This window comes from Mesoplodon densirostris, chromosome 18 (genome assembly GCF_025265405.1).
Source record: "Mesoplodon densirostris isolate mMesDen1 chromosome 18, mMesDen1 primary haplotype, whole genome shotgun sequence".
In the NCBI taxonomy this organism is placed as follows: domain Eukaryota; kingdom Metazoa; phylum Chordata; class Mammalia; order Artiodactyla; family Ziphiidae; genus Mesoplodon; species Mesoplodon densirostris.
Window position 1 is genome coordinate 36,595,725 of NC_082678.1, and position 22,966 is coordinate 36,618,690.

The following is a 22,966-nucleotide window of genomic DNA, read 5'->3' on the forward strand; positions in this document are numbered from 1 at the left end:
AAATATGCGGACAATACAGTGACAAGTGAGAATATTAACAAAATGTTAGGTACAATATAATCTCATCTCAAAATTGGATTTGAAGCGACTGGAAGGGGCGGGTGCTAATGTCTTTCTCGATTTGGGCGCCGGATACACAAGTATTTGCCCTTTGTTAAAATTCATGGCTACTTTTCCGGAAGTGTGCTGTCAGCTGAAAGTCCAGTAACATATTTGGGATGTGGATGTAGCCGTTAAAAATCTGCAAAAAGAAATACCGCACATGGAAGTATTAGCAGCGGTTATGTCTGGATGGTGGATGGTCAAAGATTCTAATTTTCTTCCAGGCGCTGTTCTGGCTTTCCTCAAAGACAATGTTTATTTTTATAGTTTAAATATAATAATTGTAAATCAACTATACTTCAGTTTTTAAAAATTGACAAATGCAGTGAGCTGATTTGCAAACTGAAAAAAAATAGTGAAGTCCTTGCGTTTATCAAGCTCGTTGATTAAGTCCTTAGTTTCCCGGCGATGGGAGATGCCCACCGCGCTTTCTGTTTTGGGGATCTCTGGAAGGAGCCGGGGACCCGGCCTCGGCCACGCCCTGCACTCGCTCGCGGCGCCCCTACCCCGGTCGCGCAAGCGCGTGGCGGCCGGCTCCTCCTCCGAGTGGGGGCGGGCGGCGCGGAGAAAGCGCCTGCGTCTCCGGAGCCTCGCGACGGCGCCGCCTCAGCGAGGTCTTTAATGACGCGGACGGTTACGCTTGCTGTGACCTCGTGGCGCAATGGTAGCGCGTCTGACTCCAGATCAGAAGGTTGCGTGTTCAAGTCACGTCGGGGTCAAGTTGGCTTTTTTCCTCTGAGGTGCAGGGGCTCGTGAGGAGCGGAGTGGCGGCCCCACGCGAAGGATTTGGCCTCACGGGGGTTAATCGTCCTGTCAGCTGCTCGGGAAACCCACTCTTTTTCCTCCCAGCGGGAACATAGGGCTGATAGACGCGCAGCTCCTCCCGGGACCGACAGGGGGCGGTGCGTCGGGCCTCGGAGCGACCCCTCCCCGCCCCCACCCCTCCCGCCCCGCCCGTCTCCCCTCCCCCACCCCGCAGCCCCGGGTGACCTCGCCTCCGGAGGGTGTCCCGGCGGGAGGTGGACCCCCCCGCCCCGGGAGGCGCCGCGCCTTCTGCACGTGACCCCGCAGGTGGCCCTCATCTGACCGCCCCGCGGGCTCGGCCGCAAGTGGACGCGGCTGGACGTTCGCGTCCGCAGGTTTGGCCGCAGGTGGAGCCCGCACGGGGGCCTGGACGGCGGCGGGGGCTGTCCGTGCTCCCCCAGGCCCTGGGCGCGGCCTCGCAGACGCGGGGGGCGTCCACACCCGCCGCGGGGACAGCAGCCTCCGGGGGCCTCGGAGCGACGGCCGAGCTCTGCGCAGCCCCGCGGCCCCGAGATGCCCCGGAAGGGGGGAGCCGGGCCTCCCCGCAGGCGCTCCACGTCCTCGCCCCTGACGGTGGTCGCACCCACTCGGACGGCGAGCCCGCTCCTGCGCGGTCTTGCGCGGCTGTCCCCGGAGACCAGGACCGGACCTGTTCCTATGTGGGCAGAAAAGCCAGACAAGAAGAAGAAAGCGTTTGGAATCTTAAATGCCAGGAAACCCTTAAGCCTCCGGTGTTAGTATCTGTGGCTGCAAACTAGGCGCAGATCTGCTGAGGGGACCTGCAGAAAATCAGGGGTCTCAGGAGCTGTATGGCCAGGCCACGCAAGATGGCTCTTCCCTTGCTGTCTGCATGTTCCCCTGCCCGGCCAGGGCCTGTTTCACCTACCCCTATGCCCAGGACCCAGCTGGTGACAGCTTACCATAAGGGCCCCTCCACTGGTTTCCCTGGTAACAAATGAGGCCACCTGATGTAATTCCCCCTAGAAAGGGCCCGCTCCCCTTCCCCTTGGGAGCCAAGGCTACCACCATGTCCTGCCTGCAGTTTGCAGCCCACCGTGGGGTGTCGCTCCAGGGCCTTGCTTTAGACGTGTAAGCTCCCCTATCCATTGAGCCATGAATGTCTCTGTTGCTGACTCCGGGCGTACACCTGTGCATTCAGAGAAGTCACACGTGGAAAGGAAAAACATGTCAAGGGGTTCCTTGAAGGGGACGGTGAGGGTGCAGGGAGCATGGGTGAACACGTACGTCAGGTTGGAAGAATTGAGGGATTAGGTCCAAAGGGACCAGCCGCTACTTTTGTAAATAACGATGTAAAAAGACTCTTCTGGGTTCCTGCAAAAAGAGGAAACCCCCCAGGACCCACTCTTCCCCCACAGTTGTTCAATTCCCCTTGCCTTCAGAAGAGAAAGGAACACGGAAAGACAGACACAGAATGATCTGGTTACAGGAGCTAATCTTACGGAGGTTACTAGAAAACACGGTGAAGGTGATTCTCAAAATGATTTGCTATGCCACTTTGAATAATTTTTATTGCATATTGTCAGTGAAATTTCTGTACGTTATTACCGTCAGGTGTGAGTACATGAGCTGTGCATGAAAGAAAAAATTAACATGATTTTTAAATTTTTAATAGAATATCAAATGTATGCAGCACTATTGTATTTATTTTCTTTTAAAATTCTCGTAAATTAAAAACAACAGAAAACGAATTACTAAATAAAATAAAATTTTTTCTCTGAAAAAAAAAGCAAGTTGCACAAAGTTTATTTTTTTGTGATAAATAAAATGATTGCATTTAATGTCATTTTCTTGAAAACCAAAATTACCAAATTCCTTAATGTTGTATCAGACATGAACAATGCCAGTTCAAGTTAGAGGAAATGTATGCCAACACCAGCTTCTAACAACAAAAATGAGAAGTTAAAGGTTTGTCTGATTTAGGTCAGGTAATCATGTAAACAAAAGAATATTTAAAGTAATTCATTTTATCATTATGCACATTGAAGGAAATCATTATAGACAGAGTTGTTTCCCACCATAAAATTATTTACACCCATTTATTAAGCTAGAAACACCAGCTTGAAAAGGTACTGATATATGCCATTTGTAATCATTTCTCTACAGCAAACAATTGTCGTACAGATGGAACATGTTGAAGGAAATATTGTCTCATAAGTCTTTTTTGTTCTTTGAGTCTCAATCACTAAGAGTTCAAGGGACTTTGAGAGATTCCTGGCATCCTGGGTGGCCCGATGAATGCCTTAAAGTCAAGCAGTGTATCTGTATTCTGAAAATACTCTTAGCTCCATGAGAATGTTGCTTGGGTTATGGAGCTCTTATTTCTCCCACTGGCACCATGACGTCTGAAAAACATTTGTTATGAAAGTTTCACACCAATTTTGTTTTGTTTCTTCTTCATTAGCCACTGTGCTTCCTTTTCCGTTTTCTTCCTTTGTTGTTCTGCTGCTCTCTTTTCTCTGTCTGCTATCTTCTGCTGCCTCAGAACTTCGGCTTGCCACATCGTCTTCTTCCTATGCATTGGTATTTTCCTGCCAGGTATCCATGTCACCTAATTCAGGAGATTGGTGAATAAAAGGCATATCTTGTGTAGCTGCTAGTCTATTAGAGAAACCTGTGCTACCATCTGGGATGCCGAAATTTAATGGTTCTCTCTTCTTAATAATGATTTTCTGAGTTTTCCTTAAAGTTGGTGTCATGTCCTTAAAATAGTCAGGTTCCAGTTTTTCTAAAGCATTTTGTTGTGTTACACGTTCCTATTCCTTCCTTTACTCTTTACACTTGTGGGTGTATCTGCATCTCAAGAAGTCCACTCTTCAACATCTGTCTGTTTAGCAACTGATGAATAATCAACTGTAGCTGGGAAAGTTATTTAGTCTCCACTTAATTTCCATTCTCTGCCAGATCTGCATATTAATCTCTTCAGGAATGAAACTACTGTTGCTAGGCAGGTACAGACTTTAAATAACCGAAACTGTGTGATGGCCATGGTGGGAATCAAAACCTGAAATTGACTGATGAGAAAAAAAAAAATCATACCCACTGTACAGGTGCGAAAAATGACAGGAGCGTTTTTCAGTTTACACAGTCTGATGCCATATGCACGGCGTTTGGTGAAACGCTCTCAATTGCTCCAAGTGGGTGCCTAGTGGGCTGGGATTTGGATTTTGGAAAAATCTGCCTGGGAAGGAGCAAGGCCTGCCCCTCCCCCTCTGCACAAAAACTTTAAACACACAAAGAATGTAAACACATACTATACATGTTAATGGATACATACTTAATATGTATCCATGTTGGACTGTGCATCAGAATTACACACACCAGCTCTGGGAGAGTGGTTCCCACCCAGGGAATGAGGAGGAAGAGGGGATGGGAGAAGATTCTACTTTAAAAAAATTTTTTAATGAAAGTAGCCAAGACATTAATATTTATTAAATCTGGTTAGAAGTTCATGAGATCTAACTTTTTGAAACATGAGTTTCAGGTCGGCGTTCACTCTACAGGCATAGTCCAAAATCTCCAAGTCAAGAAGTTAATGGATAATTCCCCAGTCAGTAGGGCCCCCAGCGTGCTGGCAGAAGTAAACTCTCTCTGAAAAAAATACATCCTCAAAACAGGCCTTCTGGAGGGCGGGGGATGAATTGGGAGATGGGGATTGACATATATACACTATTTTTTAAAATTAATTTAATTTCTTTATTTTGGGCTGGGTTTTGTCTTTGTTGCTTCATGCGGGCTTTCTCCAGTTGTGGTGAGAGGGGGTTACTCTTCATTGTGGTGAGCGGGCTCTAGGCATGTAGGCTCAGTAGTTGTGGTGCACGGGCCCAGTTGCTCCACGGCATGTGGGATCTTTCCAGACCAGGGCTCGAACCCATGTCCCCAGCATTTGCAGACGGATTCTTAACCACTGTGCCACCAGGGAAGTCCCAACATACATACACTATTGATACTACTAAGTATAAAATAGATAACTAATGAGAAACTACTGTATAGTGCAGGGAACTCTACTCAGTGCTCTGCAGTGACCTAAATGGGAAGGAAATCCAAAAAAGAGGGAATATATGTATCTGTCCAGCTGATTCACTTTGCTGTACAGTAGAAACTAACACAACATTGTAAAGAAACTATACTCCAATTAAAAAAACAAACAAAAAAAAACAGTCCGGGCCTCCCTGGTGGCGCAGTGGTTGAGAGTCCGCCTGCCGATGCAGGGGATACGGGTTCGTGCCCCGGTCTGGGAGGATCCCATATGCCGCGGAGCGGCTGGGCCCGTGAGCCATGGCCGCTGGGCCTGCGCGTCCGGAGCCTGTGCTCCGCAACGGGAGAGGCCGCAACAGTGAGAGGCCCGCATACCGCAAAAAAAAAAAAAAAAAAAAAAAAAAAAAAAAAAAACAGTCCATCTAGTTTTAGCATATAAAGTCCCAGGCAAAATGTGCTCATAATATATTTTATTTTATTTTTTCAAACCTAGGCTTGCTTTCTTTTTTAAAAATTATTATTTTATTTATTTATTTTTGGCTGCGTTGGGTCTTTGTTGCTGCGCGCGGGCTTTTCTCTAGTTGTGGCGAATGGGGGCTACTCTTCGTTGTGGTGCACAGGCTTCTCATTGTGGTGGCTTCTCTTGTTGCGCTGCACGGGCTCCAGTAGTTGTGGCTCATGGGCTCTAGAGCGCAGGCTCAGTAGTTGTGGTGCATGGGCTTAGTTGCTCCGTGGCATGTGGGATCTTCCCAGTGCTCGAACCCGTGTCCCCTGCATCGGCAGGCAGATTCTTAACCACTGCACCACCAGGGAAGCCCTCATAATATATTTTAAAAGAAAATAAATCAAGAGAGAATACCTATATACTGCATAAAGAAATGCACAATAGGGGCTTCCCTTCCCTGGTGGCGCAGTGGTAGAGCGTCCGCCTGCCGATGCAGGGGACGCGGGTTCGTGCCCCGGTCCGGGAGGATCCCACATGCCGTGGAGCGGCTGGGCCCGTGAGCCATGGCCGCTGAGCCTGCACGTCCAGAGCCTGTGCTCCGCAATGGGAGAGGCCACAACAGTGAGAGGCCCGCATGCTGCAAAAAAAAAAAAAGAAATGCACAATAGAGAAAGTAAGGATTTTAAAAACAACTAGAGGGGGAAAAAAGGATTATTTTTAAAAAAATAACTAACACTTAGACTGAAGCAGAGTTCTCAGCAGCAACGATGGAAGCCAGGAAAAGTGCATAATAATTCCAAACTACTGAAAGAAAGTAACTTCCAACCTACAATTATATACTTGGGAAATTATCTTTCAAGAACAGAGATATTTTCAAGTAAATGAAACCACCAGCATCCCTCCCTAAAGGACTATGTGAAGGATGTAATTCAGGAAGAAGGAAAATGACCCAAGACAATGGTCTGGGAGGCAAGGACTAGGACCAAAGAAAATGAAAAACACTGGGTAGAGCTAAAAGCCGAGACCATAAAGAAACAATAGCGGGGCTTCCCTGGTGGCGCAAAATGTTAGTTAAAGATTTGGGGAGGGGCTTCCCTGGTGGCGCAGTGGTTGAGAGTCCGCCTGCCGATGCAGGGGACACGGGTTCGTGCCCAGGTCTGGGAAGATCCCACATGCCGCGGAGCGGTTGGGCCCGTGAGCCATGGTCGCTGAGCCTGCGCGTCCGGAGCCTGTGCTCCGCAACGGGAGAGGCCACAACAGTGAGAGGCCCGCGTACCGCAAAAAAAAAAAAAAAAAAAAAAAAGATTTGGGGAGATTGGTTCAAGATGGCAGAGTAGAAAGACGTGCGCTCACCCCCTCTTGCGAGAGCACCGGAATCACAACTAACTGCTGAACAATCATCAACAGGAAGACACTGGAACGCACCAAAAAAGATATCCCACATCCAAAGACAAAGGAGAAGCTGCAATGAGACGGTAGGAGGGGCGCAATCACAATAAAATCAAGTCCCATAACTGCTGTGTTGGTGACTCATAAACTGGAGAACACATATACCACAGAAGACCACCCACTGGAGTGAAGGTTCTGAGCCACATGTCAGGCTTCCCAACCTGGGGGTCTGGCCACAGGAGGAGGAATTCCTAGAGAATCAGACTTTGAAGGCTAGCAGGATTTGACTGCAGGATTTTGACAGGATTGGGGGAAACAGAGACTCCACTCTTGGAGGGCACACACAAAGTAGTGTGCGCATCAGGACCCAGGGGAAGGAGTTGTGACCCCAGGGGAGACTGAACCAGACCTACCTGCTAGTGTTGGAGGGTTTCCTGCAGAGGCGGGGGGTGGCTGTGGCTCACCGTGGGGACAAGGACACTGGCAGCAGAAGTTCTGGGAAGTACTCCTTGGAGTGAGCCCTCCCAGAGTCCGCCATTAGCCCCACCAAAGAGCCGGGTAGACTCCAGTGCTGGGTCGCCTCAGGCCAAACAACGAACAGGGAGGGAACCCAGCCCCACCCATCAGCAGACAAGCAGATTAAAGTTTCACTGAGCTCTGCCCACCAGAGCAACACCCAGCTCTACCCACCACCAGTGCCTCCCATCAGGAAGCTTGCACAAGCCTCTTAGATAGCTTCATCCACCAGAGGGCAGACAGCAGAAGCAAGAAGAACTACAATTCTGCAGCCTGTGGAAGGAAAACCACATTCACAGATAAATAAAATGGAAAGGCAGAGGACTTTGTACCAGATGAAGGAACAAGATAAAACCCCAGAAAAACAACTAAATGAAGTGGAGATAGGCAACCTTGCAGAAAAAGAATTCAGAATAAGGTTAGTGAAGATGATCTAGGACCTCGGAAAAAGAATGGAGGCAAAGATCAAGAAGATGCAAGAAAAGTTTAACAAAGACCTAGAAGAATTAAAGAACAAACAGAGATGAACAATACAATAACTGAAATGAATAATACACTAGAAGGAATCAATAGCAGAATAACTGAGGCAGAAGAACAGATAAGTGACCTGGAAGACAGAATGATGGAATTCACTGCCACGGAACAGAATAAAGAAAAAAGAATGAAAAGAAATGAAGATAGCCTAAGAGACCTCTGGGACAACATTAAACACAACAACATTCGCATTATAGTGGTCCCAGAAGGAGAAGAGAGAGAGAAAGGACCCAAGAAAATATTTGAAGAGATTATAGTAGAAAACCTCCCTAATATGGGAAAGGAAATAGTAGCCACCCAAGTCCAGGAAGTTCAGAGAGCCCCAGGCAGGATAAACCCAAGGAGAAACATGCTGAGACACATAGTAATCAAACTGACAAAAATTAAGGACAAAGAAAAATTATTGAAAGCAACAAGGGAAAAATGACAAATAACATACAAGGGAGTTCCCATAAGGTTAACAGCTGATTTCTCAGCAGAAACTCTACAAGCCAGAAGGGAGTGGCATGATATATTGAAAGTGGTGAAAGGGAAGAACCTACAACCAAGATTACTCTACCTGACGAGGATCTCATTCAGATTTGATGCAGAAATCAAAAGCTTTACAGACAAGGAAAAGCTAAGAGAATTCAGCACCACCAAACCAGCTCTACAATAAATGCTAAGGGAACTTCTCTAAGTGGGAAACACAAGAGAAGAAAAGAACCTACAAAAACAAACCCATAACAATTAAGAAAATGGTAATAGAAACATACATATTGATAATTACCTTAAACATGAATGGATTAAATTCTCCAACCAAAAGACACAGGCTCGCTGAATGGATACAAAAACAAGACCCATATATATGCTGTCTGCAAGAGACCCATTTCAGACCTAGGACACATACAGACAAAGTGAGAGGATGGAAAAAGATATTGCATGCAAGTGGAAATCAAAAGAAAGCTGGAGCAGCAATACTCACATCAGATAAAATAGACTTTAAAATAAAGAATGTTACAAGAGACAAGGAAGCACACTACATAATGATCAAGGGATCAATCCAAGAAAAAGATATAACAATTATATATGTACCCAACATAGGAGCACCTCAATACATAAGGCAACTGCTAACAGCTATAAAAGAGGAAATCGACAGTAGCACAGTAATAGTGGGGGACTTTAACACCTCACTTACACCAATGGACAGATCATCCAGACAGAAAATTAATAAGGAAACACAAGCTTTAAATGACACAATAGACCAGATAGATTTAATTGATGTTTATAGGATGTTCCATCCAAAACCAACAGATTACACTTTCTTCTCAAGTGCACATGGAACATTCTCCAGGATAGATCACATCTTGAGTCACAAATCAAGCCTCGGTAAGTTTAAGAAAATTGAAATCATATCAAGCATTTTTTCCGACCACAACGCTATGAGATTAGAAATCAATTACAGGGGAAAAAACATAAAAAACACAAACACATGGAGGCTAAACAATTCATTACTAAATAACCAAGAGATCACTGAAGAAATCAAAAAATACCTAGAGACAAATTACAATGAAAACACGATGATCCAAAACCTATGGGATGCAGTTCTAAGAGGGAAGTTTATAGCAATACAAGCCTACCTCAAGAAAGAGGAAACATCTCAAATAAACAATCTAACCTTACACCTAAAGGAACTAGAGAAAGAACAAACAAAACCCAAAGTTAGCAGAAGGAAAGAAATCATAAAGATCAGAGCAGAAATAAATGAAATAGAAACAAAGAAAACAATAGCAAAGATCAATAAAACTAAAAGCTGGTTCTGTGAGAAGATAAACAAACTTGATAAAACTTTAGCAGTCTCATAAAGAAAAAGAGGGAGAGGACTCAAATCAATAAAATTAGAAATGAAAAAGAAGTTACAATGGATACCGCAGAAATACAAAGCATCGTAAGAGACTACTACAAGCAACTCTATGCCAATAAAATGGACAACCTGGAAGAAATGGACAAATTTTTAGAAAGGTATAAACTTCCAAGACTGAACCAGGAAGAAATAGAAAATATGAACAGACAAATCACAAGTAAGGAAATTGAAACTGTAATTAAAAATCTTCCAACAAACAAAAGTCCAGGACCAGATGACTTCACAGGTGAATTGTATCAAACATTTAGAGAAGAGCTAACATCCATCCTTCTCAATCTCTTCCAAAAAAATTGCAGAGGAAGGAACACTCCCAAACTCATTCTATGAGGCCACCATCACCTTGATACCAAAACAGACAAATATACTACAAAAAAAGAAAATTACAGACCAATATCCCTGATGAATATAGATGCAAAAATCCTCAACAAAATACTAGCAAACAGAATCCAGCAACACATTAAAAGGATCATACACCATGATCAAGTGAGATTCATCCCAGGGATGCAAGGATTCTTCAATGTATGCAAATCAATCAATGTGACACACCATATTAACAAATTGAAGAATGAAAACCATATGATCATCTCAATAGATGCAGAAAAAGCCTTTGACAAAATTCAACACCCATTTATGATAAAAACTCTTCAGAAAGTGGGCATAGAGGGAACCTACCTCAACATAATAAAGGCCATATACGACAAACCCACAGCAAACATCATTCTCAATGGTGAAAAACTGAAAGCATTTCCTCTAAGATCAGGAACAAGACAAGGATGTCCACTCTCACCACTATTATTCAACATAGTTTTGGAAGTCCTAGCCATGGTAATCAGAGAAGAAAAAGAAATAAAAGGAATACAAATTGGAAAAGAAGAAGTAAAACTGTCACTGTTTGCAGATGACATGATACTATACATAGAGAATCCTAAAGATGCCACTAGAAAACTACTAGAGCTAATCAATGAATTTGGTAAGGTTGCAGGATAGAAAATTAATGCACAGAAACCTCTTGCATTCCTATACACTAACAACGAAAGATCAGAAAGAGAAATTAAGGAAACAATCCCATTCGCCATTGCAACAAAAAGAATAAAATACCTAGGAATAAACCTACTTAAGGAGGTAAAAGACCTGTACTCAGAAAACTGTAAGACCCTGATGAAAGAAATCAAGGATGACACAAAGAGATGGAGCGATATACCATGTTCTTGGATTGGAAGAATCAATATTGTGAAAATGACTATACAACCGAAAGCAATCTACAGATTCAATGCAATCCCTATCAAATTACCAGTGGCATTTTTTACAGAACTAGAACAAAAAATCTTAAAATTTGTATGGAGAAACAAAAGACCCCGAATAGCCAAGGCAGCCTTAAGGGAAAAAAATGGAGCTGGAGGAATCAGACTCCCTGACTTCAGACTATACTACAAGCCTATAGTAATCAAGGCAGTATGGTACTGGCATAAAAACAGAAATATAGATCAGTGGAACAGCATAGAAAGCCCAGAGATAAGCCCACGCACCTATGGTCAACTAATCTATGATGGAGGAGGCAAGAATATACAGTGGAGAAAAGACAGTCTCTTCAGTAAGTGGTGCTGGGAAAACTGGACAGCTACATGTAAAAGAATGAAATTAGAACCCTCCCTAACATCATACACAAAAATAAACTAAAAATGGATTCGAGACCTAAATGTAAGACCGGACACTATAAAACTCTTAGAGGAAAACATAGGAAGAACACTCTTTGACATAAATCACAGCAAGATCTTTTTTGATCCACCTCCTAGAGTAATGGAAAGAAAAACAAAAATAAACAAATGGGACCTAATGAAACTTAAAAGCTTTTGCAAAGCAAAGGAAACTACAATCAAGACGAAAAGGCAACCCTCAGAATGGGAGAAAATATTTACAAACAAATCAGTGGACAAAGGATTAATCTCCAAAGTATATAAACAGCTCATGCAGCTCAATATTAAAAAAAATAAACAACCCAATCAAAAAATGGGCAGAAGGGCTTCCCTGGTGGCGCAGTGGTTGAGAGTCCGCCTGCCGATACACGGGACACGGGTTCGTGCCCCGGTCCGGGAAGATCCCACATGCCGTGCTGTGGTTGGGCCCGTGAGCCGTGGCCGCTGAGCCTGCGCGTCCGGAGCCTGTGCTCCACAACGGGAGAGGCCACAACAGTGAGAGGCCCGTGTACCGCAAAAAAAAAAAAAAAAAAAAACTGGGCAGAAGACCTAAATGGACATTTCTCCAAAGAAGACATACAGATGGCCAAGAAGGACATGAAAATCTGCTCAACATCACTAGTTATTAGAGAAATGCAAATCAAAACTACAATGAGGTATCACCTCATACTGGTTAGAATGGGCAACATCAGAAAATCTACAAACAAATGCTGGAGAGGGTGTGGAGAAAAGGGAACCCTCTTGCACTGTTGGTGGGAATGTAATTTGATACAGCCACTATGGAGAACAGTATGGAGGTTCCTTAAAAAACTAAAAATAGAACTACCATACGACCCAGCAATCCCACTACTGGGCCTATACCCAAAGAAAACCATAATTCAAAAAGACACATGCACCCCCAATGTTCATTGCAGCTCTATTTACAATAGCCAGGTCATGGAAGCAACCTAAATGCCCATCGACAGACAAATGGATAAAGAAGATATGGTACATATATACGATAGAATATTACTCAGCCATAAAAGTGAAAGAAATTGGGTCGTTTGTAGAGACGTGGATGGATCTAGAGACTGTCATACAGAGTGAAGAAAGAAAGAGAAAAACAAATATCGTATATTAATGCATAAATGTGGAACCTAGAAAAATGGTACAGGTGAACCTGTTTGCAGGGCAGAAATATAGACACAGGTGTAGAGAACAAATGTATGGACACCAAGCAGGGAAAGTGGCGGCGGGGTGGTGTGGTGGTGGGATGAATTGGGAGATTGGAATTGACATGTATACACTAATATGTATAAAATAGATAAATAATAAGAACCTGCTGTATAAAAAAATAAATAAAATAAAATTCAAAAATTCAAAAAAAGATATAAAATTTTGAATAATAAAATTAACAATGTTGATCAAATGGACATAGAACTCTGCATACAATAATTAGAGAGCAACGTTCTTGAGCCACACGGAACATTTTATAAAAATGTGATCACCTTCTAGATTATAAACTAAATCTCAACAAATTTCAAAGCATATATATTACTCAGGTCATTTTCTCTGAGCCAATTACGATGAAGCTAGAAATCAGTCAGAAAAAGCTTACCAAAATTAGGGTATTTAAAAACACTTCTGGGAGTTCCCTGGTGGTCCAGTAGTTAGGACTTGGTACTGTCACTGCCAGTGGCCCCTGGTTCCGGGAACTAAGATTCCACAAGCAGCGTGGCTCAGCCAGAAAAAAAAAAAAGAAAACAGTTCTAAGTAACTTCTTAGGTCAAAGACAAAAGCAAGCATACACTTAGACAATTTTTAAAAAAAGTATAGGGCTTCCCCGGTGGTGCAGTGGTTGAGAATCTCCCTGCCAATGCAGGGAACGCAGGTTTGAGCGCTGGTCTGGGAAGATGCCACATGCCGCAGAGCAACTGGGCCCGTGAGCCACAACTACTGAGCCTGCACGTCTGGAGCCTGTGCTCCTTAACAAGAGAGGCCACGACAGTGAGAGGCCCACACACCGCAATTAAGAGTGGCTCCGGCTTGCCACAACTAGAGAAAGCCCTCGCACAGAAACGAGGACCCAACACAGCCAAAAATAAATAAATAAATTAATTTTTTTAAAAAAAAGTATAAACATTGCAAAGGAGCAGATAAAACTACTGTCATTATTTACAGAAGATGTGATTGCATAACTGAAGGACCTAAAATGGCTGAAAAATTACTGAAAGCAAAAGACATCAGTTAGATAGTGAAATACGAAAGTAATGTATGGAAAACTGATAGTTTTTATAAAAGACACCAACAACTAGTTAGAAGGAATAAGGTCAGAGAGGGCAAAGGTGGGAACCAAATGCTTCACACGCATTTTTATGATGTTTTGATTTTTTGCCACAAAGTGAATATACTGTCTCATCCAAAAAAAGTTATTCACCCGGATGGATGCTGTAGGACACAGGAAGACCTTCCCAAGGACACTTGGGCGTGGACAGTTTTTAATGACAGGGTGTTGGGCAGGCGGGAAGTGCAGACAGTAAAAAGCCTCAGGGACTAAGGGACCCGGGCACCTGAGGGGCACAGGCAGAGAAGACGTTTCTAGAACAAAACTTCTGACATCTGTGTCTAGGCTCTGGGATGGGAGGCCCCTGGCGGTGGCTTGTGTGGGGACAGGTGGAGCAGATGAGGGCTCCTCTGGAGGCCCCTGCGTGACCCCGTGGGTGACTTCCATATGTCACAGGTGTGACCTGTTGTCCCTGACCCCGTCCTAACGTGACATCTCTCCTGGGTCTCCCATTTGTGACGTCAACGTTCACAGCCCCCTCTGTGTCTGACCCAGTGTATGACCTTCCCATGTGATGCCTCTATGCACTGGTCACCGTGACCCTTGCCCTCTGGCTTCCAACTGAGTTTGGCTGGTGTGGAGGAAGGAACTAGAAGGTGTGAACAAAAATGCAGACCAACCAAAGGGGACCAGCAGAGGCTCTTCATGCCCAGCTGTGTGTGTGTGTGTGTGTGTGTGTGTTGGGGGTGTGTGTCAGCCACTAGCACTGGAATCTGTCAGAGACTCCAAGGTGGGTTGAGGAGAAGGAAGGATTCATGGCGGGACAGAGGGGAGGCTCAGTGCTGCCCTGCCGGAGGCTGCTGGCCTGGGGGTGCTGGAGGCTGGCTGACTGGAAGTGGGGTGTCCTGTGTGCTTGGTCAGGGGCCATGTCTGCCTTTCTCTGGCTGGTCCTGAGTTGGAAACAGGGACAAAAATTAGGGAAGCTGTCAGTTACTGATGGAGGCTTGGACATTTTGGGTCAATTATTGCAGAAGTAATTATTTAGCTTCTTGGATTATCCCTGGAGATAGGGATCTGGCCTCTCATGAGTCTGACATAGGCTGGCTCCTGGGTTGTTTATTATAGGTAAGGGGTTGGCTTTCTGGGCAGGTTGCTTTAGATTGTGGGTCAGAGTTCTATTTTTGTATATAGTCTGAGCACTGTGACCACTGTTCACGTGTATATTCAGGCTCTCCCAGCTTGGAGTTTCTGATTCTGCTGTGGGTTCACTCTTGGCCAAAAGAACTCTCGTCACCTGGGGTCTCCCTCTGGGTCCTGTGCGGGTTAATGGGGCGGAGTTTTTACGGTACTTTGAGACCGGCGAGGCTTCTCCCATCCTCCACTCCCACTCAGCCACTCCTGTGTAGTCACCTCTCTGGGGATAATCCTGCCCTGGGATCTACTGAAGTCAGAGCAAGTCAAGTCTTGCATGAAGTTCTGAGGGAGGGAGCATCAGTCCTTTACAGGGCTGGCGACACGTGCATTTTTTGGGGGTGGGGGGACATGCCATGCGGCTCGTGGGACCTTAGTTCCCCGACCAGGGATTGAACCCAGGCCCTTGGCAGTGAAAGACTGCAGAGTCCCCTGGACCGCCAGGGGACTCCCAACATCTGCAGTCCCCTTTGGTGAGTAAAATGGGGCATAGTAGTTTGGAAGTACTGTTAGCAAGTATCAATAGTTTGTCTTTGAGTATTTCCTTATAATTGGCAGTTTTCTTTCTTTTTTTAAAATTAATTAATTAATTTATTTATTTTTGGCTGTGCTGGGTCTTAATTTCTGTGCGAGGGCTTTCTCTAGTGTGGCAAGTGGGGACCACTCTTCATCGCGGTGCGCGGGCCTCTCACTATCGTGGCTTCTCTTGTTGCGGAGCACAGGCTCCAGACACGCAGGCTCAGTAGTTGTGGCTCACGGGCCTAGTTGCTCCGTGGCATGTAGGATCTTCCCAGACCAGGGCTCGAACCCGTGTCCCCTGCATTAGCAGGCAGATTCTCAACCACTGCGCCACCAGGGAAGCCCTGGCAGTTTTCTTAAAGCCAAATGTTATGGCCAAAAATAGCCTCTGAATGTTTGTTCTGAGATCCAGAAACCTGGAAGGTGGCCTCAGGGGTTTCTGGGCTTCCTGGAACCTTCTGGAAACTAACTGGGAGAGCAGGGTGGAGGTTTCTGGCTCACCATGGGCTCCACCTCAGCCATGAAAACAGATTCTCAGAAGTACTTAGGAGAAACACACCCCAGGGCGGCTGTTTTTCCACTGAATTAACCTCTATTAAATATTTCCACTTCCAGGTCTGTGGTTAGGGATCATCATCTGTGCTGTCTCTCAGGCTGTGTGTTTTCTAGGCTTTATTGCCCGGCTAAATTGGAAAAAAGCCTGTCAGCAGGTAACTACGCTCGTTGCTGTCCTCTCCTGAAAAACACACAGATCCAGTTTTACCTCTCTCTCCCTTATTTTGGAAGGTTCTTTTCTCTTTTATTATAAATGCTACTTTTTTGTCATTGTTGTTTTATTTTATTATAGTTGATTTACAATGTTGTGTTAGTTTCAGGTGTACAGCACAGTGATTTAGTTATACACATATATATACACACACACCCACCATATATGTGTGTGTGTGTGTGTATATATATATATATATATATATATATATATGGTGTGTGTGTGTGTGTGTGTGTGTATTCTTTTTCAGATTCTTTTCCCTTATACAAAATATTGAGTATATGTCATTGTTTTAACTGGACTTAATTCAGATGTGAAGGGCTGGTGACCCTAGCTTTATTCCCCTTTGTTTATTCATCAGATAGAAAAACAGGGGTCTCTTTTCTTGCCTGGGTCCTATGCTAAACTTCCACTTCTGTTCCTGAAAAGCCAATTTCAGGACAAGCTTTAGACATGGAGAGAAAGGTGGAATGCCATCACATTTATCCTGATATTTATCCTGTTTTTATGTCTCCCAGTGTTTCATTAAGATACCTGTGGGCATCTTTGTCTGTAAACTTCCTAGGGTCAGTGTAGGGTGTCAGATAGGTGATGGAGAAAAGAGGCAAAGGACGAGGAAGGGAGAATTCTACAGGATCCCGGTCCCCGACGTGCCATCATCTTTTTTCCATCCAACCTTCCCCACCCACTGACCCCACGTCAATCATTACAAAAGATGATCCTGTACTTGTTAACTAGAGAGGCTCCCATGTTACACATCAGTTAAAGAAAATGGCTCCACTGGGGAATTAAGCAAGTGTTTGATGAGCACTGTGGTGAAGTCTGTGGATTGACTTGTCTCATTTTCTAGGCTCAGGTACATGCCAGTCTGAAACGAAATGTGGTCCAGGACAGGACTGCTGCTCTCTCCCAGGACCCACTTGGCCCAGGTATATGACACAGCTGCCCCTGCTCTGGGGACAGGCCTGTCTAGGTGTTCACAACTAGATTTGCTGCACTGAGCTCCCACTTAAATAGGGCAATAATGTCTCAGAAACAAATGATCAGGAACACCTGATTTCAGGTAAACAGTTGAAGTCTGTTTGCTTTTTTTTTAGTTTTTATTTTTGGCTGCGTTGGGTCTTTGTTGCTGTGCGTGGGCTTTCTCTAGTTACGGCGAGTGGGGGCTACTCTTCGTTGCAGTGCGTGGGCTTCTCATTGTGGTGGCTTCTCTTGTTGTGGAGCACGGGCTCTAGGCGCATGGGCTTCAGTAGTGTGGCACGTGGGCTCTGTAGTTGTGGCACGCGAGCTCTAGAGCGCAGGCTCAGTAGTTGTGGCGCATGGGCTTAGTTGCTCCGCCGCCATGTGGGATCTTCCTGGGCCAGGGCTCGAACCTGTGTCCCTTACATTGGCAGGTGGATTTCCAACCACTGCGCCACGAGGGAAGCCTCCGAAGTTTGTTTGCTTTTTTTTTTTTTTTTTTTTTGCGGTATGCGGGCCTCTCACTGCTGTGGCCTCCCCCGTTGCGGAGCACAGGCTCCGGACGCGCAGGCTCCGGACGCGCAGGCTCAGCGGCCATGACTCACGGGCCCAGCCGCTCCGCGGCATATGGGATCCTCCCAGACCGGGGCACGAACCCGTATCCCCTGCATCGGCAGGCGGACTCTCAACCACTTGCGCCACCAGGGAGGCCCAGTTTGTTTTCTTTAATTGCAGACACGGACACACTGCTACAGATCATTAAAAGCTGCAGGTGATCAATTCAGTACTGATGCAAGCATTTCGGGTATTTTCCTTATTGTTACTCTTCTGAGGCATCCTGAGACTAAATCTAGGTCTGGGTCACTATCTTGCCTGGTACTTAGCAGGCCCTCTGGTGGGAAGACTCGCATCTCTCCCCAGTGCTGTGAACGGCCTTGAATCATCTCTCAGGTCATCTTTCTCCTCCACTGGCCTTATTCTCTTTCTGAGATGCTAATTCGATGAGTGCTGGCCCCTTGAACATTTCCCCGAAGACTCTTAACCTAAAGAGCTACCTTATTTGTTGCATTACTTGGTGGGGCAGAGCCCCTGAGGACCCCAGCTGACCGCAGCGGGATCCAGTCCATGTCTGTGGGTGAGTGGACAGCACCTGACATAGGATTTCCTTTTATCTCCATGGTAGCAACTGCTTCTTGAATTACCATTCTCCCAGCTAGTAGTTCATACACGCATCTCCTTTTATACAGAAGAAAAACACCCTTTTAAGGCACTGAGTCCCTTTTCATCTCCAGCAGGCCCTGGAAACCATGGAGCAATGTGGATAAGAGATGTTGAAAAAAAAGAGGAGGGGCTTCCCTGGTGGCGCAGTGGTTGAGAGTCCACCTGCCGATGCAGGGGAAACGGGTTCGTGCCCCGGTCCGGGAAGATCCCACATGCCGCGGAGCGGCTGGGCCTGTGAGCCATGGCCGCTGGGCCTGTGCGTCCGGAGCCTGTGCTCCGCAGCGAGAGAGGCTACAACAGTGAGAGACCCGCGTACCGCAAAAAAAAAAAAAAAAAAAAAAAAAAAAAAAGAAAGAAAAAAGAGGAGATTCAGTCGGATCAGCAGACATGCCAGGAAAAGGGTCTTGAGATTCATCCAAGGGCCGCGTGGAAATTGTCTGGGAGAGAGCTGGTGCTGTGGCGAGGGCTTCTGCTTTTTGGGGTCATTGTCATCTTGCTGGTGGGGATTTTAGTGAGAGTCTATATCAGAATTCAGTGATGTGGCGAGACACAGAGAGAGAGATGGAGAGAGGGAGAGAGGGAGAGAGGGAGGGAGAGAGAGAGTAGGCCAAGGGATGCTTCTGACCTTACCAACAAAAATTCATTGGCCTAAAGGTGGCAGTTCGTTTTCAGTTAACGTTATTCAGCTGTGCCCATGGAGGTCAAGAACTGAGAGTTCCAAGATATATTTTCTGATGAAGAAAAGGAAGGAAGGGAGAAAGTACATGCTAGTCCAAAACAACGTCTGGAAGATTACATCCACCACCATGTCAACCAAAGACCACTGTGTACCAGATGCATCTATGTATGGCTTTGTATATTTCTTCTGCTTACTGTTTTTTTTTTAGATACAAACCCATACACCAAGGACTTAAGGATTCTTACTATGTGAATTATTTAAAATACATTTTACAATGTATCTTCCCTTAGATTATTATTCAGCGGGAAACGACATTTGTTAATATTCATTTGGTACCAAGGGTAATAGGCATGCTTAACAAACTTAAAAGGGGAGAAGACAGATTACCAAGAAGAAAGGAGTCAGGTGGCATCAATTAGCATGCTTCCTGTCAAGGGCCTCTCTTAACACGGGTTTGGATTGACATGTTTGCAGGCGCAGGGAGGCATGAAGCACCAGCACTTTGTTTCTGAGTGGTGGGCATCCCATAGAGAGAAATACAGGCTTTGAAGAGCTAATCCAGGCAAACTGGAGGGAAAAATCAGACCCTTTCCTATTTTGATAGAAGGAAGGGTTGATAAAGTTGGAAGGCAACAAAAATGAAAAGAGTGTTCTAGGAGAGGGGAGGATGGGGTCCTGGGCAGGCCCTGTTCGTCTTGTTTGGGCCTTTCCTCGTCTTAAAAAAGCTGCAGGCTTTTAGTGGCAGAGACGCGGTATATCCAGAAGGTTTTGTGCGGCCCCATCTCAAAAAGATGAGGTTTTAATGAATGCGCTCTTCTCCTTGGCCTTGGCAATTATTGGGAAAGTCTTTGAAGCTGTGAAAATCCAATCACTGCTAACTCCTCTTAGCGGGTGGGAGGGCGAGTCAACAGCGGCCTTGGATTAAGGGGTCATTCTTGCCTGCCGCCTTGCCGGGCTAGCTCCAGCTGTTAGCTTAGCAAGCCTTCCTACCTACTAAGCACGCTGCGTTCTGGGGTGGATACAAACTGCTAGGCGTGGCGAACAGATAATGGAAAAAATGAGAAAAGGTAGCTCCTTTGAGTGAAAAACACCCCAGGGCAGATTTCGGCGCGGGGAGGTGGAGGTATTCCCTAAGGCATCTCCACCCTCAGCGCTTCATTCCTCTTGGGTCAGTTAAGTGGAGGGTCACCTTCCAGGGACCAAGACGAAGGCTGCACCCAAGGTGGCCCTCGCGGTGGAGCCCCAGCAAAGCCCCCGTCCCGGCTTTTCGTTCCCTCCCCACCGGGCACGGGGGCTCGTCCTACCCGCTGCAAATTGCGGGCGGCTGGGAGCGCAACACCCCGGGGAGTAAATTCTTTGACCCAGTCTGGGGGGAGACACCACCCGGAAACCAGCGAAGGCTAACTCGGCCCTCCTGCACTGTTCCCACCTGCCCCTTCCGCGCCCCCCCCCACCAAGGCCGCCCCTCCCCTGAGTCCCGTGGGCCACGGAAGGCGGGGGCCGGGTCGGCGGCGGTAGCGGGCGGGGCGGGGCCTCCCCACCGCCAATCCCGCCACCGCCCGCCGCCCCGCCCACCCAGCCCCTACCTTCCCCGGCCCACCGCCCCCGCCGCCTCCCGCGCACTCCCGAAGCGGGCGCGCCCGCCGCCGAGCGCCTCCCGCGATGGCATGGAGACCCCCCGCCGCCCCTGTGCCGCCCGCTGCCGAGAGCCCCTCGTCCGCCCGCGACGGCGCCCAGAGGCCCGGGACCCCCGGCTGGCGCAAATGCCTGCGGCCTCTGCGGGGCGCGCTGCCGCCCGACGTGGGGCGCGAGATGGCGGAGCTGGAGGCGCTCGCGGGCCCAGTGGTGAGTGCGCGGCCCCTTGCCGCCCTCCCCGCGGTCCCTCTCCCTGCGGTCCCCCCCGTCCCCCGCGGTCCCTCATCCCGTGGTCCCTCTCCCCGAGGACCCCCCCCGTCCCCCGCGGTCCGGCCGGTGGACCAGTGCCGTCCCGCGCTGTCTCGGGCGGGAGGGTCGGTGTAATGCGCTGTCCTTCGCTTTCCTCACCCCAGTTCCTCGCGCAGCTGCTCATCTTTCTCATCAGCCTCGTCAGCTCCGTATTCTGCGGACACCTGGGCAAGGTCGAGCTGGATGCGGTTACACTTGCTGTCTCGGTAGGTTTTTACATTCTTTTCTTCTTTTTTGTGTGTGGGGGGGGGCTGAAGACTTGGAAAAGCCTGGAATTTGAGTTGTGTGATGTCTGACATCTGCACCTTCACAGGGCCGGAGCTTGACCTGGGGGTTCCATTACCCTATCGTTAGATTTGGAAGGAGACTGTGTCAACTACTTAGAAAAGGTGTTCTCCGAACTCTCAAACCATCCCATGGTGACCGACCTCTAATTGGTCTGGGGACCAGGTATTGCAAAGAATTCGTAGCAATGAGGCAAACTCTGCTGGTAGAACTAAAAGAACTGCATTTTTTTTTCTATTATGAAGTTAAGCCAGATAACATATCTAGAACTAGGTTGACTGCTGTTAGTTTGAATTACACAGTTCATTAAGGTGGTGCTATTTCAGCCTTGTAATAAAGTGTCTCCCTTCCACCATGGATTGAAATTACACCCCCTTTGAAGTCCCTGCATTTTTGCTGGTGATGTAGTGGAAAGCTGACTCTCTCCTGCGTTTCGTCCATGCTTTCAAAGAAGGTGAAAAGCTTCTCCAGCTGGTAATGGCAGGTGGTGTTTCCCAGTCTCAGAAAATGCCCCTCCTGTTCCCACCCAGGTGGGTAGAGCCCTAAGATCATGGCGGGGCCACAGAAGTTTTCCTTATGGTTGAGACCACCTTGGTATATGGAATCATACATTTTATTTACAGGTCTATTATTGGGTGAACCCGTTTGGTAGGTTGCCTTTTCATTTTGTTGATGGTTTCCTTTGCTGTGCAGAAGCTTTTTAGTTTCATGTAGTCCCATTTATTTTTGCTTTTCTTGCCTCTGATTTTGGTGTCAGGTCCAAAAAATCATGCCCAAGACTTGTTAAAGGAGCTTACCGCCTAAGTCTTCTTCCAGGAGTTTTATGGTTTCAGGTCTTATGTTCAAGTCTTTCACCCATTTTGAGTTGATTTTGTGTATGGTGTGAGATACGGGTCCAGTTTCATTCTTTTGCATGCAGACTCTCCTTTCCCAGCACCCAGTTTTGGACAACCTATCTGGTACACCATCTGTACTTTTCCTTGTTGATGATCTGTACGTGGTCTCTTCTGTGTTCACTGACAACCTCAGGACCTGAGTGCTTGTCTCCTTGGGTGTGTGGGTCCCCCTCCTTCCATCTCGCTGGCTTCCAGGACCCCCAAATGCACATCGGGCCCCACACCCTGCACATTTCCAGCCCTCCGCGTGCACCCACAGCAGAAGCTTTAAACTTTACACTTCCGCTCACCACCCTTTATCCCTGGAGCCCTGTCGAGTCCCCACACCCTTGCTGCCTGTCCTTTGCCCTCAAGGGTGTTTCCCATGCTAGGATCCCTCCATCCTCACTCGCTCTGCAGCCCCTGCTTGGTCCCCTCCCAGAATCCAGGGCCAGTCAGTGCCTGATCCCCACCCCTTCCTTCAGCCCTGCCACCTGGATCCCCATCACTCTTCTCTCTCTTTTTTAAAAATTTATTTATTTATTTATTTATTTATTTTTGGCTGCATTGATTGGGTCTTTGTTGCTGCGCGTGGGCTTTTCTCTAGTTGCGGCGGGTGGGGGCGGGGGCTACTCTTCCGTTGAGGTGCGTGGGCTTCTCATTGCGGTGGCTTGTTGCGGAGCACGGGCTCTAGGCGCGCGGGCTCAGTAGTTGTGGCTCATGGGCTTAGTTGCTCCGCGGCATGTGGGATCTTCCCGGACCAGGGCTCGAATCCGTGTCCCCTGCATTGGCAGGCGGATTCTTAACCACTGCGCCACCAGGGAAGTCTCTCATCACTCTTTTCTTTGAGACCAGCCTTCTACCTGGACTCAGAACCATC

The 22,966-nt window shown here is 46.9% G+C and overlaps 1 protein-coding gene, 1 non-coding gene and 1 pseudogene across 2 annotated transcripts in view; 2 read left to right on the forward strand and 1 right to left on the reverse strand.

Annotated features, from left to right (window-relative positions):
- Positions 1 to 749: 749 nt before the first annotated feature.
- Positions 750 to 821, forward strand: TRNAW-CCA (transfer RNA tryptophan (anticodon CCA)). Its single transcript has one exon. It is a non-coding gene; the product is annotated as a tRNA-Trp (tRNA).
- A 2,462-nt stretch (positions 822 to 3,283) lies between these two features.
- Positions 3,284 to 3,913, reverse strand: LOC132478913 (receptor-binding cancer antigen expressed on SiSo cells-like; annotated as a pseudogene).
- Positions 3,914 to 18,207: 14,294 nt separating this feature from the next.
- LOC132479221 (multidrug and toxin extrusion protein 2-like) overlaps positions 18,208 to 22,966 on the forward strand; it is a 46,232-nt gene continuing 41,473 nt past the window's right edge. Inside the window, exons 1-3 of the mRNA XM_060082784.1 lie at positions 18,208 to 18,217; positions 20,562 to 20,827; positions 21,031 to 21,132. Of these exons, the coding sequence (XP_059938767.1) occupies positions 18,208 to 18,217; positions 20,562 to 20,827; positions 21,031 to 21,132 (378 nt within the window). The remainder of the gene's footprint in view (positions 18,218 to 20,561; positions 20,828 to 21,030; positions 21,133 to 22,966) is intronic.